At 50.7% G+C, this 22,028-nt stretch overlaps 1 protein-coding gene across 8 annotated transcripts in view; it reads left to right on the top strand.

Moving 5' to 3' along the window:
* Nucleotides 1–22,028, top strand: part of GIT2 (GIT ArfGAP 2) — a 55,986-nt gene that overhangs the window by 7,619 nt on the left and 26,339 nt on the right. For 6 of the 8 annotated variants that reach the window (XM_055146831.1, XM_055146829.1, XM_055146827.1 and 3 more), the window contains exons 4-12: nt 548–653; nt 2,223–2,309; nt 2,426–2,556; nt 6,354–6,448; nt 14,283–14,328; nt 16,350–16,401; nt 18,314–18,386; nt 18,576–18,673; nt 19,816–19,927. In XM_055146831.1, coding sequence (XP_055002806.1) covers nt 548–653; nt 2,223–2,309; nt 2,426–2,556; nt 6,354–6,448; nt 14,283–14,328; nt 16,350–16,401; nt 18,314–18,386; nt 18,576–18,673; nt 19,816–19,927 — 800 coding nt within the window. The remainder of the gene's footprint in view (nt 1–547; nt 654–2,222; nt 2,310–2,425; nt 2,557–6,353; nt 6,449–14,282; nt 14,329–16,349; nt 16,402–18,313; nt 18,387–18,575; nt 18,674–19,815; nt 19,928–22,028) is intronic. The other 2 variants (XM_055146830.1, XM_055146826.1) reach the window with 1 other exon arrangement.

Raw genomic sequence — 22,028 nt, 5'->3', positions numbered from 1 at the left:
TGCTCTTCTTTCTCCCTGGCTCTTGGGACCCCCCTGGAAAGCGTGAGGTATTTCTGAGCAGCCCTCGGCCAGGGCCGCGCGGGAGGCGTTTTGCCAATTGTGCATGGAGCTCTTTGCAGGAGCGCAAGTCAATGGCTTCTCCAGGCTGAAACGAAAGGTTGGGGGGTGTTGACGTCATCGGATGCGCGTGTAGGCGTTCCAGCCAGACTCAGCCCGACCCCGAGCCGAGGTCCGGCTCCCGTCTGCCTGATGGCGCGCCTCTAAGGGGGGACAAACCTGGTGGCCAGGTCCGTTTAAAATGACGTGGAGACAGAGATGCCATCTGTAGGAAAAGAGGTATTCTGCCCGTCAGCCTGGCCATCGGAGGGACCAATAAACAGATGGCCTTAAACTTCAGGTCTTAAGCCCTGCCACTCGGACTTGAGCATTGTTCACTCTATTCCCGAGGGGGATGTGGGTCACTTCCTCTTCTTTTTACAGCCTAAAGAATGGGGAATGTCGGATCTGAACTGCGAGTGAACTGTTTTCTGTTTTGTTCTCGAACCAGCCCTAATAAAGCGGAATTCATCCGAGCCAAGTATCAGATGTTAGCGTTTGTCCATCGCTTGCCGTGCAGGGAGGACGATAGCGTGACTGCCAAAGATCTTAGTAAGGTGGGTCACACCTTTGCAGGTACCTAATCGCTGCTCAGAGGGTGGATTGGTGTGTTGGGGGCGGGGGGAGGTCTAAAAGGAAAAGAAGAAAAGCAGAAGCTCCTTGCTGCACACTAATTAATAACAGCTTCCCTACCCGCCAATTGCTTTCATCTTTAATCTTCATTCTGGTGACACCCATTCCTGGTGGTGGAAGTACAAGACAGAGAAAAATAAGGATTGAGAAAACAATCTTGTGTTTTTCAGATACGGTTTTTATATTAATATTTCTACAGTTGTTTCGTTTTCATTTAGCACAGAAATAGGAACCAAGAGTCTGTTTCTAGAAGGGACTGAAAAGTTGGGGAGAATTCCTCAGATTTCTAGTTTTATACTGAGTAGGGTTTTCAGGAAGCAGGGTGTAACTCAAAACTGTAGTATATGGGATGGTTTATTATACTTGTAAAATGAGTAGATGGTTTTTCTTTATGTGGGCTTTTGCGTGGTTTTTTTTTTTTGACAGAGGCCTTGAAAAATCCACATGTTTTATTCTCAAAAGTGCTTCTTGTGACACACACTCAGAATATGGACAGTCACAATTCAGAAGTTTTAAGTTTGCCCAGAAATGCATATATTCCGTGTATAATTCCCTAAATTAATAGGACATGGCATGTGTTACCGTGGTTTGTTTTTCGTTTGGGAGCCACACCCCGCAATGCTCAGGGCTTCCTCCTAGTTCTGCACTCAGAAATCTCTGCTTACAGTGCTCGGGAAATCGTCTGAGGTGCCAGGGATCCCACCCAGGCCTGCCGAGTGCAAGGCAAGCAGCCTCTCTGCTGTGCCGTCTCTCAGACCCCCACAATGGTGTTTTTTAGCTTTTTTTTTTTTTTTTTTTATAATGCCTGGATGCAGGTGGTGTAGATTTCTCCATTCAAGTGCTCAAGGATACTGAATATTGAGCAGTCCTGGCTTAGACCAGAAGGCTTTTTGACCCTGCAGTTTCACAGAATTTGGTACAAGATGCGTCTTCCAGCCAGGAATGACTCTACTGAAGCATTGTGTACGGGCAAGAATAGTCAGGAGAGGTGTAAGCAGAGCCCAGGGGTGTGGGGAGTGTCGAACACGGAGCCCTACACGCTTCATTCTAATAAATAACAGAGCAGTAATAATAGCTGTGTTCGTGGAGGGTCTGTGTCCTGCCTACTTTGTTAAATCATTCATCTACTTCCAACCACCCTCATTTTCTGAAGTGGGCTGCAGGTTCCTAAAAAAAAAAAAAAAAAAAAAAACACTCCCTCAAGGTCACACAGCATGGAAGGGTCCCTGGGGTGCAGTTCTGGTCTGGCCGACCTTGCCCAGCCCCCGCCCCACCCCCAGTTCCAGGTGTGCTGCTCCCACATGCAGACACCGCCCGGGCGTGGTCAGGTCTGTCCTCCCGGCCCACTTTCTTAGGAAAACGGGTCTGACCCTGCCCGTAGCGCCCGGGGCAAGTGAAGATGAAGAATGACCAGCTCGACGTCTGTGAAGACGGCCCGGCCAGCTGCCCTAGCCTGCTGCGCAGACAGTCTTCTGGGTTTGTGTCTTTTTCAGCAACTTCACTCGAGCGTGAGAACCGGGAACCTGGAGACCTGCCTGAGGCTCTTGTCTCTCGGGGCGCAGGCCAACTTCTTCCACCCGGTAAGGCAGCGGGCGCTGACCCCCCTCACACGCTCCGTGAAGCCCAGGGGGGTCGTGGCGGGAGGGCCTCTGGCTGACGGAAGTTGCCTCCGTGTGTGTTCTGTGCCGATCCTCAGGAGAAAGGAAACACCCCGCTCCACGTCGCCTCCAAAGCCGGGCAGATTTTACAGGCGGAGCTGCTGGCGGTGTACGGAGCCGACCCCGGCACGCAGGACTCCAGTGGGAAAACGCCTGTTGATTATGCAAGGTCCGAGCCCAGGGTTCTGCTCACTTCTCTCTCTCTGGGGTCGGGGAGGTTGTGTATGATTGGTTCATTGTTGAGTGGCTGAATTGCGTGTGAGCGACGTGTAACCCCCTTTAAGGGTTTACATTCCACATGCAGACGAAGCCGTTCACACACGTGTGAGCTCAGTCATGGGCAAGGTCAGGGAAGGTAGAACCATGAGCCTTTTTTTTTTTTCTCCTTCTTCTTTTTGGGTCACACCCGGCGATGCACAGGGGTTACTCCTGGCTCTGCATTCAGGAATTACTCCTGGCGGTGCTCGGGGGACCCTATGGGATGCTGGGAATCAAACCTGGGTCGGCCGCTTGCAAGGCAAGTGCTCTACCCGCTGTGCTATCGCTCCAGCCCTGAACCATGAGCCTTTTGTGCTTAGTTTCTGACCATTCCTAGGATTGTGTAGAACACAGCAAAGTAAGCCAGAGCCAGAGCCAAATTGAGTAGTGATTGCAGAACCCACACCTCAGTTTGTTTGGGGGGTTGTGTTTTTTTTGGTTTTTTGGTTTTTTTTTTTTTTTTGGTTGGGAAAGGGGCCGGGGGTCTCCCCAACAGTGCTTTTGAGTCCAGGTCCATTTTCAGGAACACTCAACCCAAAGATGCAAACTTGATGGCTCGGTGCTCAGGCTTAGCACTACTAGGGACCCCCACCACCATAGTTACCCCAGAAGTGTTTGGGTGGCTACTTGGTGCTGGGGGCTGAACGTGGGACCTCTGTGTGCAAGGCATACACTCCAGCTCTTTGAACTATCTCCCCAGCACACTCATCAATTTTTTAATAACTTGTTTTGTGGGGGGTGGTGAGGAGGGTGGTTGGGGCCACACCCAGCAAAACTCAGGGGTTTCTCCTGGCCCTGCATCAGGAATCTCCTGGCAATGCTCAGGGGACCATCCAGGATGCTGGGGGTTGAACCTGGGTCTGCTACATGCGAGGCAAGAGACCTACCCGCTCTATTATCTCTCTGGACCAATTTTTAAATAATTTTTCATCATTGTTTGAACTTAAAAACATCTTTAAGGACAGTTTATATGATTAAATAAGTATAACAAAATGTTAATTGTAGACTTCAGGTGGTAGGTAGCACCTGAAGCTTGGTGTAAGAGTTTTTAAATATTTCTTTGTTTAAAATTTCTGATTCTATGGGGCTGGAGCAATAGCACAGCGGGTTGGGCATTTGCCTTGCACACCGCTGACCCGGGTTCGATTCCCAGCATCCCATTTGGTTCCCTGAGCACTTCCAGGAGTGATTCCTGAGTGCATGAGCCAGGAGTAACCCCTGTGAATCACCAGGTATGACCCAAAAAGGAAAAAAAAAAAAACTAAAATTTCTGATTCTAGGGACAGGGGAGATAGGTGCAGGGTTAGAGCACGTGCTTGGCATGTTCAAGGCCCATGTTCAAGGCCCATGTTCAATTCCGGGCACTGGGTGGCTCCTTGGCTCCCCCAGATTCGGTCCTTATTGAAACAGAAGCTGAAATATGAAATGCTGCAAAACAGCAAAATAAACTCACAAGTTGGTCTTAAATGCCAATTAAATGTTAAATGACTTGTCATTTTGTCTCTCCAAATCAACTTTATTTATCACACAGCAGTATTTTCTGCAGTGGATAAAACAGGTGAAATGAAATAACAGGGTCTAGGTGATAGTATAGCAGTTAGGGTGCGTGCCGGACACACAGCGGAGTGTGTGTGAGTGCAAGCCGTGAGTAAGCCCTGAGCATGGCCGGGTCTGGGTCAAAAAAAAAAAAAAAGAAAAGAAAAGAAAAGTATCTTGGGCCAGGGAGATAGGTCACACGGTAGAACAGATGCCTGGTATGTGAGAGGCCCTGAGTTCGGCCTTAGCACCACACTTCCCCCACCTGGGGCCCACATCACCAGGCGTAGCTCTCGTGCCCCCTTGAGCACCCGAGCGCTGGCCAGAACAGACCCTCAGACCTTTGGGGCCGTCCCTGCGGCTGGGTGTGGCCCCGTTAAAAGAGGAAAACCTTTCAGTCGATGTGTTGCCCTCAACTGTAGGATACTTCCTGATTTTACACATACCGAAAAATGAGGGGAACAAAAAATATCTGTTACTGCAGAACTCAAAGATGTGTGGTAGGTCGGAAACTGTCTCAGAGTGCCTCACTGGGGAGAGAAACTGGCAGAAACTGACGTCAGCTTGCTTGCTTGCTTGCTTGCTTTCAAATTTGGGGGCTACACCCGGTGGTGCTCAGGACTTACTCTTGGCTCTGCACTCAGGTGCCGGGGGTTGAGCCCAGATCAGCCACATGCAAAGCAGGCGCCTTCCCTCTGCTCTATCCCTGGGCCCCCAGCTCCATCTCTTAAAAGGAGAACTTACTTAAGTGATACTTATCTGGGAATTTCCTCCTCGTATGCTTTATCTTTAGTGGTCCCTCAGTGTAATGACATGTTTATATACTTTGTTACATGCTACATTTGCGATAATGCTAAAAGAACTTCAAATAGCACTTAATCATTCTGCGAATAAAGAAAGACAGCATAGTATTTCTTTTCTTTTTTTTTTTTTTTTTTTTTGTAAATGATCAAGGTCTCGAGCCTTCAAACGCATTTAGAAAACACAGTCTTTGTTTTGTTTTGTTTTGTTTTGTTTTTGGGACACACCTGGCGACGCACAGGGGTTACTCCTGGCTCTGCACTCAGTAATTACCCCTGGTGGTGCTCAGGAAACCATATGGGATGCTGGGAATCAAATCCAGGTCAGCTGCGTGCAAGGCAAACGCCCTCCCTGCTGTGCTATTGCTCCAGCCCCAGCATAGTATTTCTTTTTTTTTTTCCTTTTTTTTTTCCTTTTTTTCTTTTTCTTTTTGAGTCATACCTGGCAATGCACAGGGGTTACTTCTGGCTCATGCACTCAGGAATTAACTCCTGGCGGTGCTCAGGGGACCATATAGGATGCTGGGAATCGAACCCGGGTCAGCCACGTGCAAGGCAAACGCCCTCCCCGCTGTGCTATCGCTCCAGCCCCCAGCATAGTATCCTTTAACATCTTCTGTTAATGGAAATCGGAGATAAGGAAGTGCAGGCAGCTGAAGATGTGAGCTGTGCGTTAGACTGGTCAGTCTTTCCCTGAGGGAAACCCAGAAGTGCTCCGGAAGCTGTCATCCTGCATCAGATCGACTGTGTCAGAGGCGTCTCGGGGGAGGCCCTTCTGCACGTGACAGACGCCCAGTCATCACAGCCTTTCTGACCCCAGGCCTGCCAGGGGCAGAGTCTCCTCCACCTGAATAATGTGCAGAGCTCTCTAGTGAATGGTTTATGACCTCTGCCCTACACCGTTGGTTAGTCGTATATTCTCCCTCTCAGGTGATACTATGCTTCCTCTTGGTTTTGATTTTGTTTGGGGCCCACACCTGGTGATGCTCGGGGATTACTCCTAGCTCTGTGCTCAGGAGTCATCCAGGGTGGTGCTCAGGGGACCCTACAGGGTGCCAGGGATCAAACCCAGGTCCCTGTGTGCAGAGCAGGCACCCTGGCCCCGCCTGAGATGATTCTTTATTCCTTTCCTGTGCTCTTGAGTTTCTTAACTGAGCTTTCTGGTTTGTAAGTTGAAGGGAGGCGAGTAGTTCAGATTCTGGAAACCTGAAGTTGGTCACGAAAGTACACCTGCCTGGGCAGTTCACCTGAGCACAGAAGGGCCAATTGTCCTCCCAGCTGCTCGGGTGTCCCAGGAGCTGTCTCTGTCCTTTGGGACCCAGAGTCAGGGGCTGATGAGCGGTGTCAATGGCACTTTGTCTTCTCTTGGTAGGCAAGGAGGGCACCACGAGCTGGCAGAGCGCCTGGTGGAAATCCAGTACGAGCTGACTGACAGACTCGCCTTCTACCTCTGTGGCAGGAAACCAGGTGAGTGAAGGGATTGCCGCCTCTCTCCACCTCCAAGCAGTCTCTGGAAAAAAAACACGTTAGGACAGTGACTCATGACGGCCTCTGCTTAACCCATCCTAGAGAAAACTCTGAACAAAAGTTTCTGTTTGAATGATAACATAAGGAAAAGGTAGCTTGATCGAATCTTAAATTTCCGTTTGTTGAAACGTCTATTTTAGATCTCGACTTTTTTTTTCCCCCTTTGGCTTTTTGGGTCACACCTGGCGATGCACAGGGCTTACTCCTGGTTCATGCACTGAGGAATTACTCCTGGCGGTGCTCAGGGGACTCTATGGGAAGCTGGGAATCAAACCCGGATCGGCCGCGTGCAAGGCAAATGCCCTCCCCGCTGTGCTATCATTCCAGCCCCAATATCTCGACTATTTTGACTCCATAGAGCATAACAGAATGAACATTGAGGGTAGCCCACAATTCTTTTTTTTTTTTTCTTTTTGGGTCACACCTGGCTCTGCACTCAGGAATTACTCCTGGCAGTGCTCAGGGGACCATATGGGATGCTGGGAATCGAACCTGGGTCAGCCGCGTGCCAGGCAAACGCCCTACCCGCTGTGCTATTACTCCAGCCCCGTAGCCCACAATTCTTGCATCCATTACAGAGCTAGGAACAGAAGAGCAAGGCAGTAGCTTGTGTGGTTGTCTACGGGGTCTGGGATGGGACTCATGGTAGAGCCTGGCAGAGATGAGTCCTGGGTTTGACCCCCCGCCCCGCATAGCGCCCTGAACACCACTGGGTGCCACCACAGGGCAGCATCTCACTGCTGCCCTGGGCAGTGCCAGGGTGGTCCCCACACTGAAGAAGGGTGGCCCTCCGAAGAACAAGGACAGTCTGAAGAGCTCATTTTGCTGCTCTCCAGCTGGGGTCGAACTAGGGTTGGCAGGTCATGGTCCGTGGCCACATCCAAACTGTCTTCACCTCCTTTTGGGACGGGAAGGGTCGGACTACACCCAGAAGAACTGGAATCTGTACCAGGTGGGTGCTCCTGGCAATACAAGGGGAACCTGCGGTACCAGGGATGGAATCACCCTGGCACCCGGCTTCCTGGATGCAAAGCCTGTGCCCCGGCCCTTTGAGCTCTCTGCCCTGTGTCACGTGGTCTGGTTGCTTTAAGGGTCAGCACACCGTAGCTGCGCCGTCCATTTGTATGTATCTGTCTGTGGCTCCTCCCCCAGCCCAGCAGCAGGGGCGGTTGGATAGTTACCCCCAAAGGCTGAAGTGTTTCTTACCTAGTGCTTCTCAGCAGCGTCTTCCGGCCCTGGTGTGGACTCTGCATGGACAGAGATGCCCAGTGATGGTCACCTGGGCCGCCACTCCCAAGGGGGCTGGAGGGAGCAGGCCTGCCCCGCCCTCCTGCTGGAGAGAGTTAGAAACTCAGGGGCAAACGCGTGCGCTGGTCCCTGGGGACTGGGAGAAGAAAATGCTCGCCGGGGGTCTTGCTACCTCGGCATGAGGGCGGGGAGCGTCCTGCTCATTGTCTTTCTTTACGGCAGGCTACAGCGAGGAGCGAGGAGCAGCACAAGGCACGCAGAGAGACTCTTTCTGGCTCAGGGTGCAGGAACTCGGGAGCAGGGAGACTCCCCTGGGTTTCTCACCTTCCTCCCCCTCACCCCGGCCCCACCAGCGGCTGCCTAGTGGCCTCACGGGTTCTGAGTCTCTGACCAGAAGACCCAAGGGGAATCCTGGCGGCTTGTTTTTCCCTCTACTTTTCCCGAGTAGCCGGGAGGTGAACCCAAGTCTGATCCCCCAGACCTTCGTCCGGCCGGCCGCCCGCCAGACCGAGGAGGTTGTCATTTTCCAGAGAGTTTAAGATTTGAGTCTCAAAGCCTCAGAATAGTCAGAATATCTAGAAACCCTTGATGACTTCACTTTTGATGAACCAGGAAATCCCAGGTATTTGGGAGGGGAAAAGTCAGTCAGCAAACACCAACCCAGATGACCCCGGAGTTGGGTTATTTGGGACTTTAAGCATCTAGTAAGACCAGAGTGCGAGTGTTCTCGAAACAGATAGGAAGTCTGGGCAGAGAGAAAGAAGGTGCAGGAATGAACCAAATGAAATGTTAGCACTTAAAATATAATGGGCTCAGAGCCAGGAGGCCAGAGGTCAACTCTGAGTACTGCCAGGTATGACCCAACCACCCTCCCAGCCCCCCAGAAAAAGAGCAAGCGGGGCCGGAGCGATAGCACAGCAGGTAGGGCGTTTGCCTTGCACGCGGCCGACCTGGGTTCGATCCCCGGCATCCCATATGGTCCCCCAAGCACTGCCAGGAGTAATTTCTGAGTGCAAAGCCAGGAGTAACCCCTGAGCATCGCTGGGTATGACCCAAAAAGAAAAAAAAAAAAAGAGCAAGCAAAACCCTCAGGGCCAGAGAGGTAGTCCAGCAGGTAGGGCGTTTTCCTTGGCCAACCCTGAGATGACTCCTGGCATCCCATATAGTCGCCTGAACACCGCTAGGTGTGTAACCCCTGATCATTGCCTGAGTGCCCAGCACCCCCCGCAAAAAAAAAAAGTTCAAAATATTTGTAACACTGAAAGTCTGATGTCTGGCAAAATATCCCAGAAAAGGGGAGAATAAGGCATAGGATGGAACAAAAATCTAAATCCCACTGGTAAAGTCATGGACTTAAGTCCATGCCCATCAGTGTATTCAATAATAATTATTGAAACACTTCATTTGAACGGCAGATTTTTTTCCAGTGGACTTAAAGCACAAACAGCGAACACCCCGAGTGTGCTATCTCCATGGAAACCACTTCAATCATAATGACATAGGCAAAACATAAAAGCAGAAAGGAATAAAAGTACCTCTTGGTCTGGTGACCCAGGGATGTGACTCAGGGTTGGAACCACCTTGTGGCGTGCGTGAGGCCTGCCTGGTCCCACACGTGTAACCTCCCAGCACCTCCACGCCCCAGTGTGTGCCTGCCATTGAGAACATGGCAAGCGCCACGGCCAAGTATGCGCCAGCCCGGACATAGCGGTGGCTGCCCGTGGGAGAGGAAGTGGGGGAGAGGGCCGGTCACTTAGGCGCGGAGGGAAGAGACTATTACGGTTAGGCAAAGTCGGCATCAGAGCAAGAGAGTTAGCTTAGCAAGCGACGTAGCATGATGACTAAAGGGCCAACCGCCAAGAAGATGAAGCAACGCTGAGTGTGCACACAAGCTAGGAGCAGGACCTGGGAGTCCACGGGGGGCCACCTGTGAGAGGGCCGAAAGGAGCAGAACTCAGGTCCGAGGCACTCGGCAGTCTCAGTAGGACAGCACTGAGGACAGCAGTGATGCGAACTGAAAGGACACTCCCAGCTCCCCCTTGACACTTACCGAGCACCCCAGCAGCCGCGTCGGAATTCATACTCCAGGTCAGAGGCGCCCAGCGGTCAGGGCACATCCCTAGCCTGCGTCTGACCTGGGTTTGATCCCTGACGGGTGGGCCTCTCTGCACTTCTGGGGGGGAACAGCTGCTCCTTGGCACCACAGGGCCCTGGCTTTGAACCTCCAGTACAGTCATCTGGGTGCTCACTGGGAATGCCGCCCCCCCCCCGCCAGTCCATGAGCACTGTTAGAGACCCCCTCCCAAAATGCAAAGGGGCTGGAGAGATGGTGCAGCGAGTTGGGCGCTTGCCTTGCAGGTCGCTGACCTGGGTTCTGTCCCCAGCACCCCATGTGGTTCTCCAAGCCCCTCCAGGAGTGATCCCTGAGCACAGAGCCAGGAGTAACCCCTGAGCACAGCAGGGTGGGACCCCAAAACAAACAGAATGAAGGGCCAGAGTGATAGTACAGCGGGGAGGGCATTTGCTTTGCACGCGGTCAATCTGAGTTCAGTCCCCAGCATCCCCCAAGCACCGCCAAGGGTAACCCCTGAGCATTGCCGGGTGTGACCCAAATAGCAAAAAGAAAAAAGAAAAAAAAAGCAAGCTTTTGAGTACACATCAAACATTTATAAAGATTTAGCAGAACTGAAATAACTTAGATTCCACTAAGTATATTCTCTGACCTTACTGGGATGATAACAGAAATAAATGATAGTAGGAATATAATTGGGTACCTAGAGGGCTGAGAGTAACATACTTCTAGATAGTCTCTTTGTATGTAAGAGGAGGTCCCAAAGCGAATTTAAAAAGACTTTGAACTGGATGAAGGCGAAACTACAGAGAGCCGAGTCAGTTCCGGGTCCGCCGCAGGAGTGGAGCGGAAAAAGGAGATTCTCGAAGTGAAGACGCAGAGACTGGCGTGGAGCTCACCCCAGTGACAGCCTGTGACCCCGCCTGCACGCGCTGCTTCCCGGCCAGGAGTGCCTGGCGGATAGAGCCAGTGCCACACTCCGGCTTGGAGCCCCCAGTGAAGGCGCGCGCCCAGGAAAGCTCTCCAGAGGGCCCCCCGCCCCCCCGAAGCTCGAGTCGTGGCTTGACCTCGCCAATGAAGAAACGGCTGGCCCCAGTCGTTCTAAAACAAGCCCATCCCACGGGACCGGCGAGCAGACGGCAGCACGCTGCCCATAACGACCGAGAATGTGGATGGATTAGAAGTAGCCAGTCTGGGGCTGGAGCCATAGCACAGCGGGGAGGGCGTTTGCCTTGCACTCGGCCAACCCGGGTTCGAATCCCAGCATCCCATATGGTCCCCTGAGCACCGCCAGGAGTGATTCCTGAGTGCATGAGCCAGGAGTGACCCCTGTGCATTGCCAGGTGTGACCCAAAAGGCAAAAAAGAAAAAAATGAAGTAGCCAGTCTGTGAGAGACTCACGGGGTCTGCCACCTTCAGCTTTGCTCAACCCCGACGTGATGGTTTCTGCAGGAAGTCAGCTACCAGAGGAGAGAGCAGAGGGTCAGGAGATTATTACAGGCCCTGCGCAGGGGATAACGGACAGCTCTAATTTGAGGAAGTCTGGAGTGAAATGTAACGTCCAAGAGGTTTTTCTTTTCCCTCTTCAAATCCAAAACTGACGAGACATCTTTTGTGTGTGCTTGTGAGCGAGTCAGGAGATGAGCTTTGCCTTTTGACTCCCCACATGGAGGGCACCAGGGGGCATGCCAAGGCACAAGTGGATCCGTTTAAAATGATCTTAAAGAAAATCTTAAAGAGTCTCCAGAGTAATATTTGTTATACAGTTGTATCAGCAGGAAATGCAAATTTAAGGTATCAAGAGGTCGTCAAAAGTGTTGTTCTGCCTGACAGCATTTTTTTTTTCTGCTTTTTGGATCAGACCCAGCGAGGCACGGGGGTTCCTCCTGGCTCTGCACTCAGGAATTACTCATGGCAGTGCTCGAGGGACCATATGGGATGTGGGAATGGAACCTGGGTCAGCCACGGGCAGGGCAAATGCCCTACCCACTGTGCTGTCGCTCCAGCCCCCTGACAACATTTTGGATGCTTGGGAGCCTTTTGGCAAACCTGAGCTTTGCCAATATTCAGGGATACGCAAGTTGACTCTAGCCTTGCAATAGTTGCTGCTTGTAAGCTTTGTTTTGATCGGATATTTTTCAGAGTAGCCTCAGAAAGTGACCACGCTATTCCTCAATGCTTAGACCATTTAGGTTTGAGAAAATGAGACTGTCAGATTCCCTGTTGGTCACTGGGATCTCCTGTGTAATATGTGTAATCCTGCGAGATGCTTTTCAGATAAGCGTTCTAAGATATTTTGGGTAGTTTTATACCAGAATGATTAGAAAGGTTGGCTTAATATGGAGGAATTGATATGCTGGATCACAGTAACAGAAAACTGCTGTGGCTTTATTTTTATATCCTCAGGTTTCAGGACTGAATGTTTAAATTAATGCATACCCGTGCATTAATTAATGTATACCCGTCATTAATGCAAACACGGGTATGCATTATTTAAGTTAATGCATACTCGTGTTTAGAAGATGGGGTCTCCTAAACACCAGGCACAAAGACCAAATATATTTATATTTCACTGTCACTGTCATCCCATTGTTCATCGATTTACTCGAGTGGGCACCAGTAACATCTCTATTTCACTCAGCCCTGAGATTTTAGCAGCCTCCTTTACTCGTCTTTCCCAATGATTGGAGGCTCTTTCAGGGTGAGGGGAATGAGACCTATCTCGAATACGTCACGGGTAGCTTGCCAGGCGCTACCATGCGGGCGGAATACTCTCAGTATATATAAGCAAAATTGCAGCATACCATGATTTGGAGGCTACAGCGGCAGGAGAGATAATACACCAGGTTAAGGCTTTGCTTCCAGTCAGCTTAAGTTCAATCTCCCGCACCCTGAGCACCACAAGGAATGATCCCTGAGCCCAGCTTCCAGCCGGCCCCTGCCCTCAACCCGCCCTCGGCGCCATCTTGCCACAGCAGCCAGCAGTGAAGAATCCGGGCTGGCGGGCACCGCAAGCCGGAGAATGCTCCGGACCCCAGACCAGGCCAACAACACCGGGGCGCCAGACGGAGAAGGTGCAGCCAACCCACCTTCTCCAGATGGAGTCCCCGAGACACTGAGCTTCTACTAACACGGCTCCGGTATGTGGGACTGGGATATTTCTCCAGACCTTTCCTGGTATACAAAAAAAAAATGCTCAGGAACAGCTCCGCCACCCCTGAGCGTCCATTATCCCAGAGGCACAGAAACCAATCTCGGAACACAGCAGCTGCTGGCAGATATACTCCTGAACTGTGAACCAAGCTGCGGCCCCGTGCAGCCCCAGGAGGAGAAGGGTTTGGTGTCCCTCGGCCTTTTCCCCTTTGCGGCAGCATGGAGACCGCCACCGTTCAGAACCAACTGGACAGAGAGGTAGGAGCTTGCAGTGATGGGTCGCATGGGGAATCTCGCGATGGAGGGGCAGAACCGGCCCTGCCTCTTGCCCAAATGAGACCCCGAGCAGCCGCCCACGAACAGCTCCTCCGCTCCCGAACAGCCACGATCCCAGAGGCACACAGACCGATCTTGGAACGCAGCGGCTGCTGGCAGAAATACCTCTGGACTTAATGCCAGAATCCCAAAACTGGGATAGAAGAGCTCTGGAGAAAGACGTCCTGCCTCGCCTTACACTGCGCTGTTCCCAGCAGCCCCGGAGAAGCAAAGACACCCTCAGTGGCCTGTCCAGGAGTGCCCCTGGCGCCTTCCTGCCCAAACACATGGGCGTCCACCAGAGGGTCTGATGGTGTATGAGTCATTGTTACGGGACCTGGGGCCCCTGCCTGGGGGCCGTTTTATGCCAATTAACTAAGTTGATATATACCGAGAGTATCCCACCCTCGAGGACGAGCCTGGCAAGCTCCCCGTGGTGTATCCAATATGCCAAATACAGCAACAACAGGCCTCATTCCCCTGGCCCTGAAAGAGCCTCCAGTCGTTGGGAAAGATGAGTAAGGAGAAGCTGCTAAAATCTCAGGGTTGGGACAAATGGAGACGTTACTGGCGTCCACTCCAGTCAATCGATGAACAACTGGATGACAGTGATGCAGTGAACCAAGTTGAAAGTGGGCCAGAAAGGCTGGGTCGTCAAAGCTTCCCGCGTTCCACGTGGAAATCTGTCTCTCGAGCAAAGTCAGCTCCTGGATTTCGTTGTTTCCGTGGCTGAAGAGCCTTGATTAGCTGGGCCTGAGCAAAGGGTACGGGTTAGAGTGTGTGAGCAGAAGCTTTCTGCTTAAGGATGCCGGAAACTCGAGGTCCCTCCTACCGTGGGGGTAAGTGGGAGCGTGTAGCCCGTCTTCCTCCACATAATCCATAATTCTGGGGAAGCGCGAGTCGCAAAACACAAATTGAGAAAATCGGCGTAGTATTCCTTTACAGAGCATGTCCACGAATAACATTTTGACTTGGTTTCTCTTTCAGATCACAAAAATGGACAGCACTTTATAATACCTCAGATGGCAGACAGGTAAGGCCATTGAATTACCAGCCCATTTTATGTCACTGAGATTTCCTTGCTGGTGTCGCATTTATGTTATGTTTTCCGTTTAACGAAGCCCATACATTTTTCTCTTTTTATGGCTGTGCAATTTGGAAATCAGACGGCTGTAAGTAAACCACCTTATATATAAACCTACGTTTGAAAGAACGCACACGTAGCAGATTTACTAGGGGGGAAGTCGAAGTCAGTGGCCATGCCACAGTTTTAGCCAGGGGTGATGCTCTAGCTATAGACTGTATCCGCGGATGCGTCTGTATGACAGGAGTGGGTGTGCTTTTCCTATAACCAGAAGTAGACAGTGTTTTTATTGCTGTAGTAAGTATTTGGGGCTCGGGAGGGCCATTGGCCTCTGTCACCACTACTGGGCTCCATTGTTACTGTGGAAGCAGCGTGGCCCTTGGCCAAAGTCGGTTGTGTACGTGCCGCCAAAGCTGCCTCTGGACACTCATGTTTGAATTGCATATAGTTTTCACATGGTGTTTTTTTTTGTTTTATTTTTTTTGGTTTTTTTTTGGTTTTTGGGTCACACCTGGCGATGCACAGGGGTTACTCCTGGCTCTGCACTCAGGAATTACTCCTGGTGGTGCTCAGGGAACCATATGGGATGCTGATTTTGAACCCGGGTCGGCCACGTGCAAAGCAAACGCCCTGCCCGCTGTGCTATCACTCCAGCCCCTAGTTTTCACATGTTATGAAGTATTTCTCCTATGTTCCTCTACCCCTCTCTCCCCAGCCATTTAAAAACCTAAAAACCAGGGCCGGAGAGATAGCCCAGCAGGGAGGGCGCTTGTCTTGCACTGCTGCCAACCTGGGCTCGATCCCTGGCATCCCATAGGGCCCCCTGAATCCACCAGGAGTGGTCCCTGAGTGCAGAGCCAGGAAGCAGACCCCGAGTGTTTGGTCTGGGTATGGACCCCTGTTCCCCTCCCCTGCTAATAAAAAACAGAAGTGAAAATCATTCTCAGCCCATGGGATGAACAGAAAGTGGGCTGTTATCTGATGACACAAGGTCAGATAATGTTCTTGACTGCAGGAAGGAACCTTCAGCTCTTTTTTTTAAGGCAGTTAACTTGGCACAGATACGGTCTGTGTTTATGAAATAAATAAGTAACTTCTGCTTTACCCATAAGCCTCCTCTCATGGTTTTCCACTTTCTGGTCTTTTCATTTTTTTTTTTTTAACCTCTGCTTTATATATAAAGCAAACTTTTTTTTAAAAAAATTTTTAAAAAATAAAGCAGGCTTGTTTTTGTCTTCTTAGTAGTAGATTATATGTGGTATTAGATAATGATGATCTTTCTAGAAGGAGGGTGTCTGTTCCTGTGGTGGGGGGGGTCACACCCAGGCTCTCATACATGCAAGACCAATGTTCTCTCCTGCTACTGAGCTTCACCCCTGGTCCCTAGAAGGAGTTTCGTTGCCGTTGTTGTTGTTGCTGTTGGCTTTGGGGTCATACCAGGCGATGTTCAGGGTTTACTCCTGGCTCTGCACTCAGGGATTTTCTCCTGGCAGTGCTCACGGGACCATGTGGGATGCCAGAGATCAAACCCAGGTTGGCAGCGTGCAGGGCAAACTCCCTCCCCGCTGGACCGCCCTCCAGCCCTGGGAGGGGTTTCTTTGGCCAAGAGCAGTGTCTTCTCGCTGACTCTATTGAGTTGTAGAATTTTTCGCCCTGACCGTGTCATGAACTGTAATTAATTATTTTGATACCGTAGCTAATTAATCTTCTACGGAACTCAGAAAAAAAAAAAAAGAAAGTCGTTGTAGAGGCTGGGGAAATGGTACTGCAAATAAGGTGCTCGCCTTGCACACGGCCAACCTAGGGTTCCTCCCCTGAGCACTGCCAGGAGTGATCCCCGAGTACCGCCAGGAGTAAGCCCAGAGCACAGAGCCAAGAGTAAGCTTTGAGCACGGCCAGGTCTTTACCTCACCCCCCCCCCACTCCCCTCCAAACATTTGTTTGCTTATTAGTTTTGTACATTTTCTTAGCAGCCTGGATTTGTCTGAATTGGCCAAGGCTGCCAAGAAGAAACTTCAGTCTGTGAGTATCTCTCTCTCCTAGTGAAAGTGTGTCTGATTATCTCTCCTAGTGAAAGTGTGTCTGCATGTATCTCTCCTAGTGAAAGTGTGTCTGAGTATCTCCTAGTGAAAGTGTGTTGGTGTCTCTCCTAGTGAAAGTTTGTCTGAGTATCTCCTAGTGAAAGTGTGTCTGAGTATCTCTCCGAGTGAAAGTGTGTCTGCGTGTCTCTCTCCTAGTGAAGCCGTGTCTGATGGTGCTCAGGGCTTACTCTTGGCTCTGTGCTCAGGGATCACTCCTTACTGGGATCTGGGGACTATATTTAGTGCCAGGGATCAAGCCAGGGCCAGCTGTGTACCAGACAAAAGCCCTACTAGCCGGCCTACCGCTCTGGCCCGTTACCTGTTTGGTCACTTGTTTATTTGGAGGGTTTTACTGGCCCACACGCAGAGAGGCTCAGGGCTTACCCCTGGCTTTGAGCTCAGGAGTCGCTCCTGGTGGCGCCTGGGGACCTTGTGCAGTGGAAAGGCCCGTCGAGCAGGGCGGGAGGCACGGGAGCTGCGGAGAGGCAGACTCGGCCCACGCTCAGCATCCCAGACCTGCGCACTCAGCGGAACCTGGCGAGGACCCATCCTCAGTTACTGTAGTACTCGTGGATTCGTGTTTTGATGTGGTTTTTACTTCCTGTGTGTGTATAACATGTACATATATTAATTTTCCCTAACTAAACCCCAGTAATAATGCCAGGTTTTTGTCCTTTTATTCTTTGCCGAGCTTTTTAACATGCAGTTCCCACATTCCCATGTAGTCAGTGTAGCCAGCATTTTTAGTTGCTGCGTGAAATATCGTCTGGTCCATGCTCAAGGCACAGTTCCCTGGGCCAAGTTCTCGGTGTAGACGGAAGGAAGTCAGAGGGGACAGAGCAAACCCCCTGTCCTCTCAGAGCGAGAAAGCGGTCACCTCGATAATGACAGCCGCTCGTGCCCGGTAGATAGTGCCGTGAGGACGGCGCTTGCCTTGCATGCGGCTGACCCAGGCCAGGTTTTGATTTCTGGAGCCCCTTATGGTCCCCTGAGCCGCGCCAAGGGTGATCCTTGTCCTGTGCACAGAGCCAGGATTAATCCCCGAGCGCAGCTGGGTGTGGTCCCAAAACAAAACAATAAAAAGGTAATCAGGCCACGGAGCAGCGTCAGGGTGTGTATGGTATGAAGCCAAATGTGCAGCGAGAGCCAGAATTCCCCTGGCAGGGGCATAGCTAGGCAGGGCCGAGGAAGACCCTGGTTGGCCCACCACCTGGGGTCCTTTATGTCCTTTATGGGGGCTGGAACGATAGCACAGCAGGTAGGGCGTTTGCCTTGCACGCGGCCAACCTGGGTTCGATTCTCAGCATCCCATATGGTCCCCCAAGCACCGCTAGGGGGTAATTCTTGAGTGCAGAGCCAGGAGGAACCCCTGAGCATCGCTGAGTGTAACCCAAAAGCAAAAAATATATATATATATATCAGTATCCTTTTATGGATGTGGGGGGAGGGGTCCTTGTGGGACTTGCACAGCTGAGACTTGACAGGCTGGGGGGGGGGGGGCAGGTTGTCCTGGCACAGGCCGAGGCTCCCCTGCATGGAGGGGAACTGACAGGGACCCTGAAAGCAGAAGACAGGAGGGAGAGACCTTGGCTCTGAGACCCTGCACTGTCACGCTTCTGCCCGCCTCGAGAGCGCGTGCTCAGTGGGTGTGGCCCCGGCCCGGCCCGCCTTCCCGGAGGATTGTGTACGACTTGGGAAATGCCTTGGTCCGTCTGTGTGACGGTGGGGACTTCCCCTGCTGAGCTCTAGTTTGGGGTGAACCTGGAGCAAAGAGGGCGGGCTAATTCCGCCTCCACTCATTGTCTGGCGGGAGTGTCGGTCCCTTAATGTCCCCGCCCTCTCTTTCCTTCCAGCTGAGCAATCACTTGTTTGAAGAGCTCGCCATGGACGTGTACGATGAGGTTGACAGGCGAGAGACGGATGCAGGTGACTCCGCCCGGGGCCTCCTCTGCTGAGCTTCTGTCAGCCCTGGGTGGCGGCAGCTCCCGCCCTGCTCTTTCCCCAGCCCGTCAGTGTCGGTTCTGACTTCCCCCTCGTGATGCGGGAGGCGAAAAGCAGCGACCCCCCCCCCCCTCCCGCTGATGAGATCCTGTCTCTGCCTCTGTCCCCGTGCAGTCTGGCTGGCCACGCAGAACCACAGCACCCTGGTCACCGAGACAACCGTCGTCCCCTTCCTTCCGGTCAACCCTGAGTATTCATCCACACGGAACCAGGCAAGTGTCAAGCCTGAAAAGTTATCTCGATAACTCGGGAAGAGCTGTTGAACTGTATTTTATTTTTCCAGGCTGTCATTTTTAAATATTTTGATTAAGTCTATACACGTATACACACACACACACACACACACACACACAAACACAGAGTTCAAAAATTGGCAGGAAATAAATCAATAGATATAAATAAATGGGAAAAAATATACAATTTATAAATATCCCTGCTAGTAATAATTTTTTAAAAAATCAATGTAGGGGCCGGAGCAATAGCACAGCAGGTAGGGCGTTTGCCTTGCATGCGGCCGACCCGGGTTCAATCCCCGGCATCCCATATGGTCCCCCAAGCACCACCAGGAGTAATTCCTGAGTGCAAAGCCAGGAGTAACCCCTGAGCATCGCTGGGTGTGACCCAAAAAGCAAAAAAAAAAAATCAATGTAAAGGCATTAATGAAGGTTTTATCAATCCGAGGAGTTAGAGAATACAGGCTCCTCCGTGCTCAGAAGCATCTGGAAAAGGCGCCTTCTCATACTGCTGACATAGTTTATACTGTTTCGGACTTCAGCTTCAGAAGCCTTGAAATGAAGTAAATCCTTGCAACGGCAGCTCCTTGTTTGAAACTTTGTTCTAGTAAAAGAAAATCACAAAAGGCCTGTGCACAGTTATTTTTACCCGAGAACTGTATTTAACGCTGGGCCTCTCGGATAGTGTCAGCATTCACCACGAGCAGGGAAGTTAGAAAGGTATTCTAATATATTTTTGGCTAATAGCTTTCAGGATGGATTTCTGGTATCTGCACTAAAACTTCATCTTGAAACTGGAGAGTTTTTCCCCCAAGTTAATTTTTCGTTCTTCCTAGGTCCACTTCCAAACTGAATTGGTAGGAAGGAGAAAAGCATTGAGTAGAAATATTTTGGCTTTGTTCACAAAAAAATAAATGTGTATTGTGGGAACTTAAGTTGTCTAAAGTTTCCTTATGGCTTCAAGCTTCGAGGGAAATGTTAATATTTAATTATTGCCATGTGATGTTTTGATCCTGCTGGAGGACCTTTGCCTAAGTGTGGCAGTAATCTGACCGGCGTTATGTGAATATTTTTACGTTCTTTCATTTGGGAATATCTTTGATTATTTTTTTCACCCCCAGGGCAGACAGAAATTAGCTCGGTTTAATGCCCATGAGTTTGCCACGCTGGTTATCGACATACTCAGTGATGCCAAGCGGAGACAGCAAGGCGGCCCTCTCTCTAGTTCAAAAGGTAACTCTTTCGCACCTCTCAGTGTTTGCCCCCTGAACTTCCAGTTGTGACATAAGTGCTGAATCTAAAGTTATACATCAGGGGCTGGAGCCATAGCACAGCGGGGAGGGCATTTGCCTTGCACACGGGCGGCCGGAGTGCGATTCCCAGCATCCCGTATGGTCCCCCAAGCACCGCCAGGATTAATTCCTGAGTGCAAAGCCAGGAGTAACCCCTGAGCATCACCAGATGTGACCCGAAAAGGGAAAAAAAAAAGTTCTAAATCAATTAAAACTCATCAACATGACAGCATAGTTAAAGCCCTGAAAAAATTTTTTTTTCTTGTTTTGGGCCATGCTCAGTGGTACTTGGGGCTTACAACTGGCTCCGTGTTCAGGAACACTCCCTGGCGATGTTTGAGGAAGACTATCTGGGATGTGAGGGCTTGAACCCGAGTCAGCAGCATGCGGGGCCCAGCATCTCTCTGGCCCAGAGTTCTGGAATTTTTTTAATGGAATTTGTTACGATTTGATAAAGTCTACTCTGTGAGCCCTGGCGGATTACAAATGTTCCAACATGATTAACTGCTGTTTAAATGTAGTTCATAGACTGTTTCGGTTCCTCTTGAGTCACCGCTCTTATGAAATTGGCTCCTGAAATTAACCCAGAAGTGGGAGATCTTGATAAAAAACATGAGAACAGTGATGCTTGATTGAGTATACAGCTCACCTGCTTTACCTACCGGAAAACGAGTTCTAAAAAATTTGAGTGGGTTACTGTAAACTTGGGGCTAGAACGATAGCACAGCGGTTGGGCGTTCACCTTTCATGCGGCTGACCCGAGTTCAATTCCTCCGCCCCTCTCAGAGAGCCTGGCAAGCTACCATCGAGTATTGGATATGCCAAAAACAGTAACAATTAAGTCTCACATTGAGAGACATTACTGGTGCCCGCTCGAACAAATGGATGAGCAACAGGATGACAGTGACAGTGGCTCTAAACTTATGTCTCTGTGGTGAAAAATCATTGACACCGTTGTCATTTGTGACTCTGAAGCAAGCATGGAGCACCCACTGGGCAGGGCCCCGGGGGCTGACTTCTGGAGTCAAGGTCACCCTGCAAGGAATGCTGTCCTCCCCAGCCCTGAGGCCGTGCATTTTCCTTATTCCTGATTAGAGAGAGAGTACATTTTTACCGTAGACCATTTAAACAGAAGAAATGTACACCATCAAAATTAAGTCTTCAGGCAGCATTGTATTCCCCAGACAAATATCGCGGACGTCAATCTGTTCGTGAGTTTATTGCTTCAACCAGAAATGAGGAAGCTCTGTGGAAGTTGATTAAATTGTGTTGAAAAATACAGTAAGAAAGGGTCCTTTCATAAATGTGAAGTCTCAGAATATATATACTTGGATTTGGTGGTTCCATTGTGTTGAGAAATAGGGAGACTTGCATTTTATTATGTATCACATAATTTAAAATGTTAGAGACAATCAGTAATGGAGCAAATTATATAATGGAGTTTTTGAGACTGTATACGAGAGAGGGAGAGAGAGAGAGAGAGTGTGTGTGTGTGTGTGTGTGTGTGTGAGAGAGAGAGAGAGAGAGAGAGAGAGAGAGAGAGAGAGAGAGAGAGAGAGAGTGTGTGTGTGTGTTGTGCCTGGAACTGAACACTGGCCCACTGTCCTACCACTGAGCCTAATGCTCAATGCAGTCATCAATTTTAGGTCACATCTGTCTGCTCGGGACCTGCCCGGCCTGGTGCTTGAGAGCCCGTGTGATGCCGGAGATGCACTCTGGGTCTCGTGCACGAACAGTTGTGCCCAACCCTCTCTGCCCTGCTGAGCACGGGTTTTGGACCACACCCGCAGTGCTCATGTGCTTTTCCTGGGTCTGTGCTCAGGTTGCTCCTAGGAGCACCTGCGGGAACATGTCGTGTGGGGGATCAGATCCCAGGGTCTCCCAGGGGCAGGGCAAGTGACTGGATCCCTGGACTCTCTCCAGCCCCCTTTTAATCAACTCTTCAGGCTTTATAAATCAGCCCAGTTTTAGGGGGCTGGAGCAATAGCACAGCGGGGAGGGCGTTTGCCTTGCACGCGGCCAACCCGGGTTCGATTCCCAGC

The sequence above is a fragment of the Sorex araneus genome, chromosome 9, assembly GCF_027595985.1.
Source record: "Sorex araneus isolate mSorAra2 chromosome 9, mSorAra2.pri, whole genome shotgun sequence".
Classification (NCBI taxonomy): domain Eukaryota; kingdom Metazoa; phylum Chordata; class Mammalia; order Eulipotyphla; family Soricidae; genus Sorex; species Sorex araneus.
This window is presented reverse-complemented; position numbering and strand designations above follow the sequence as displayed.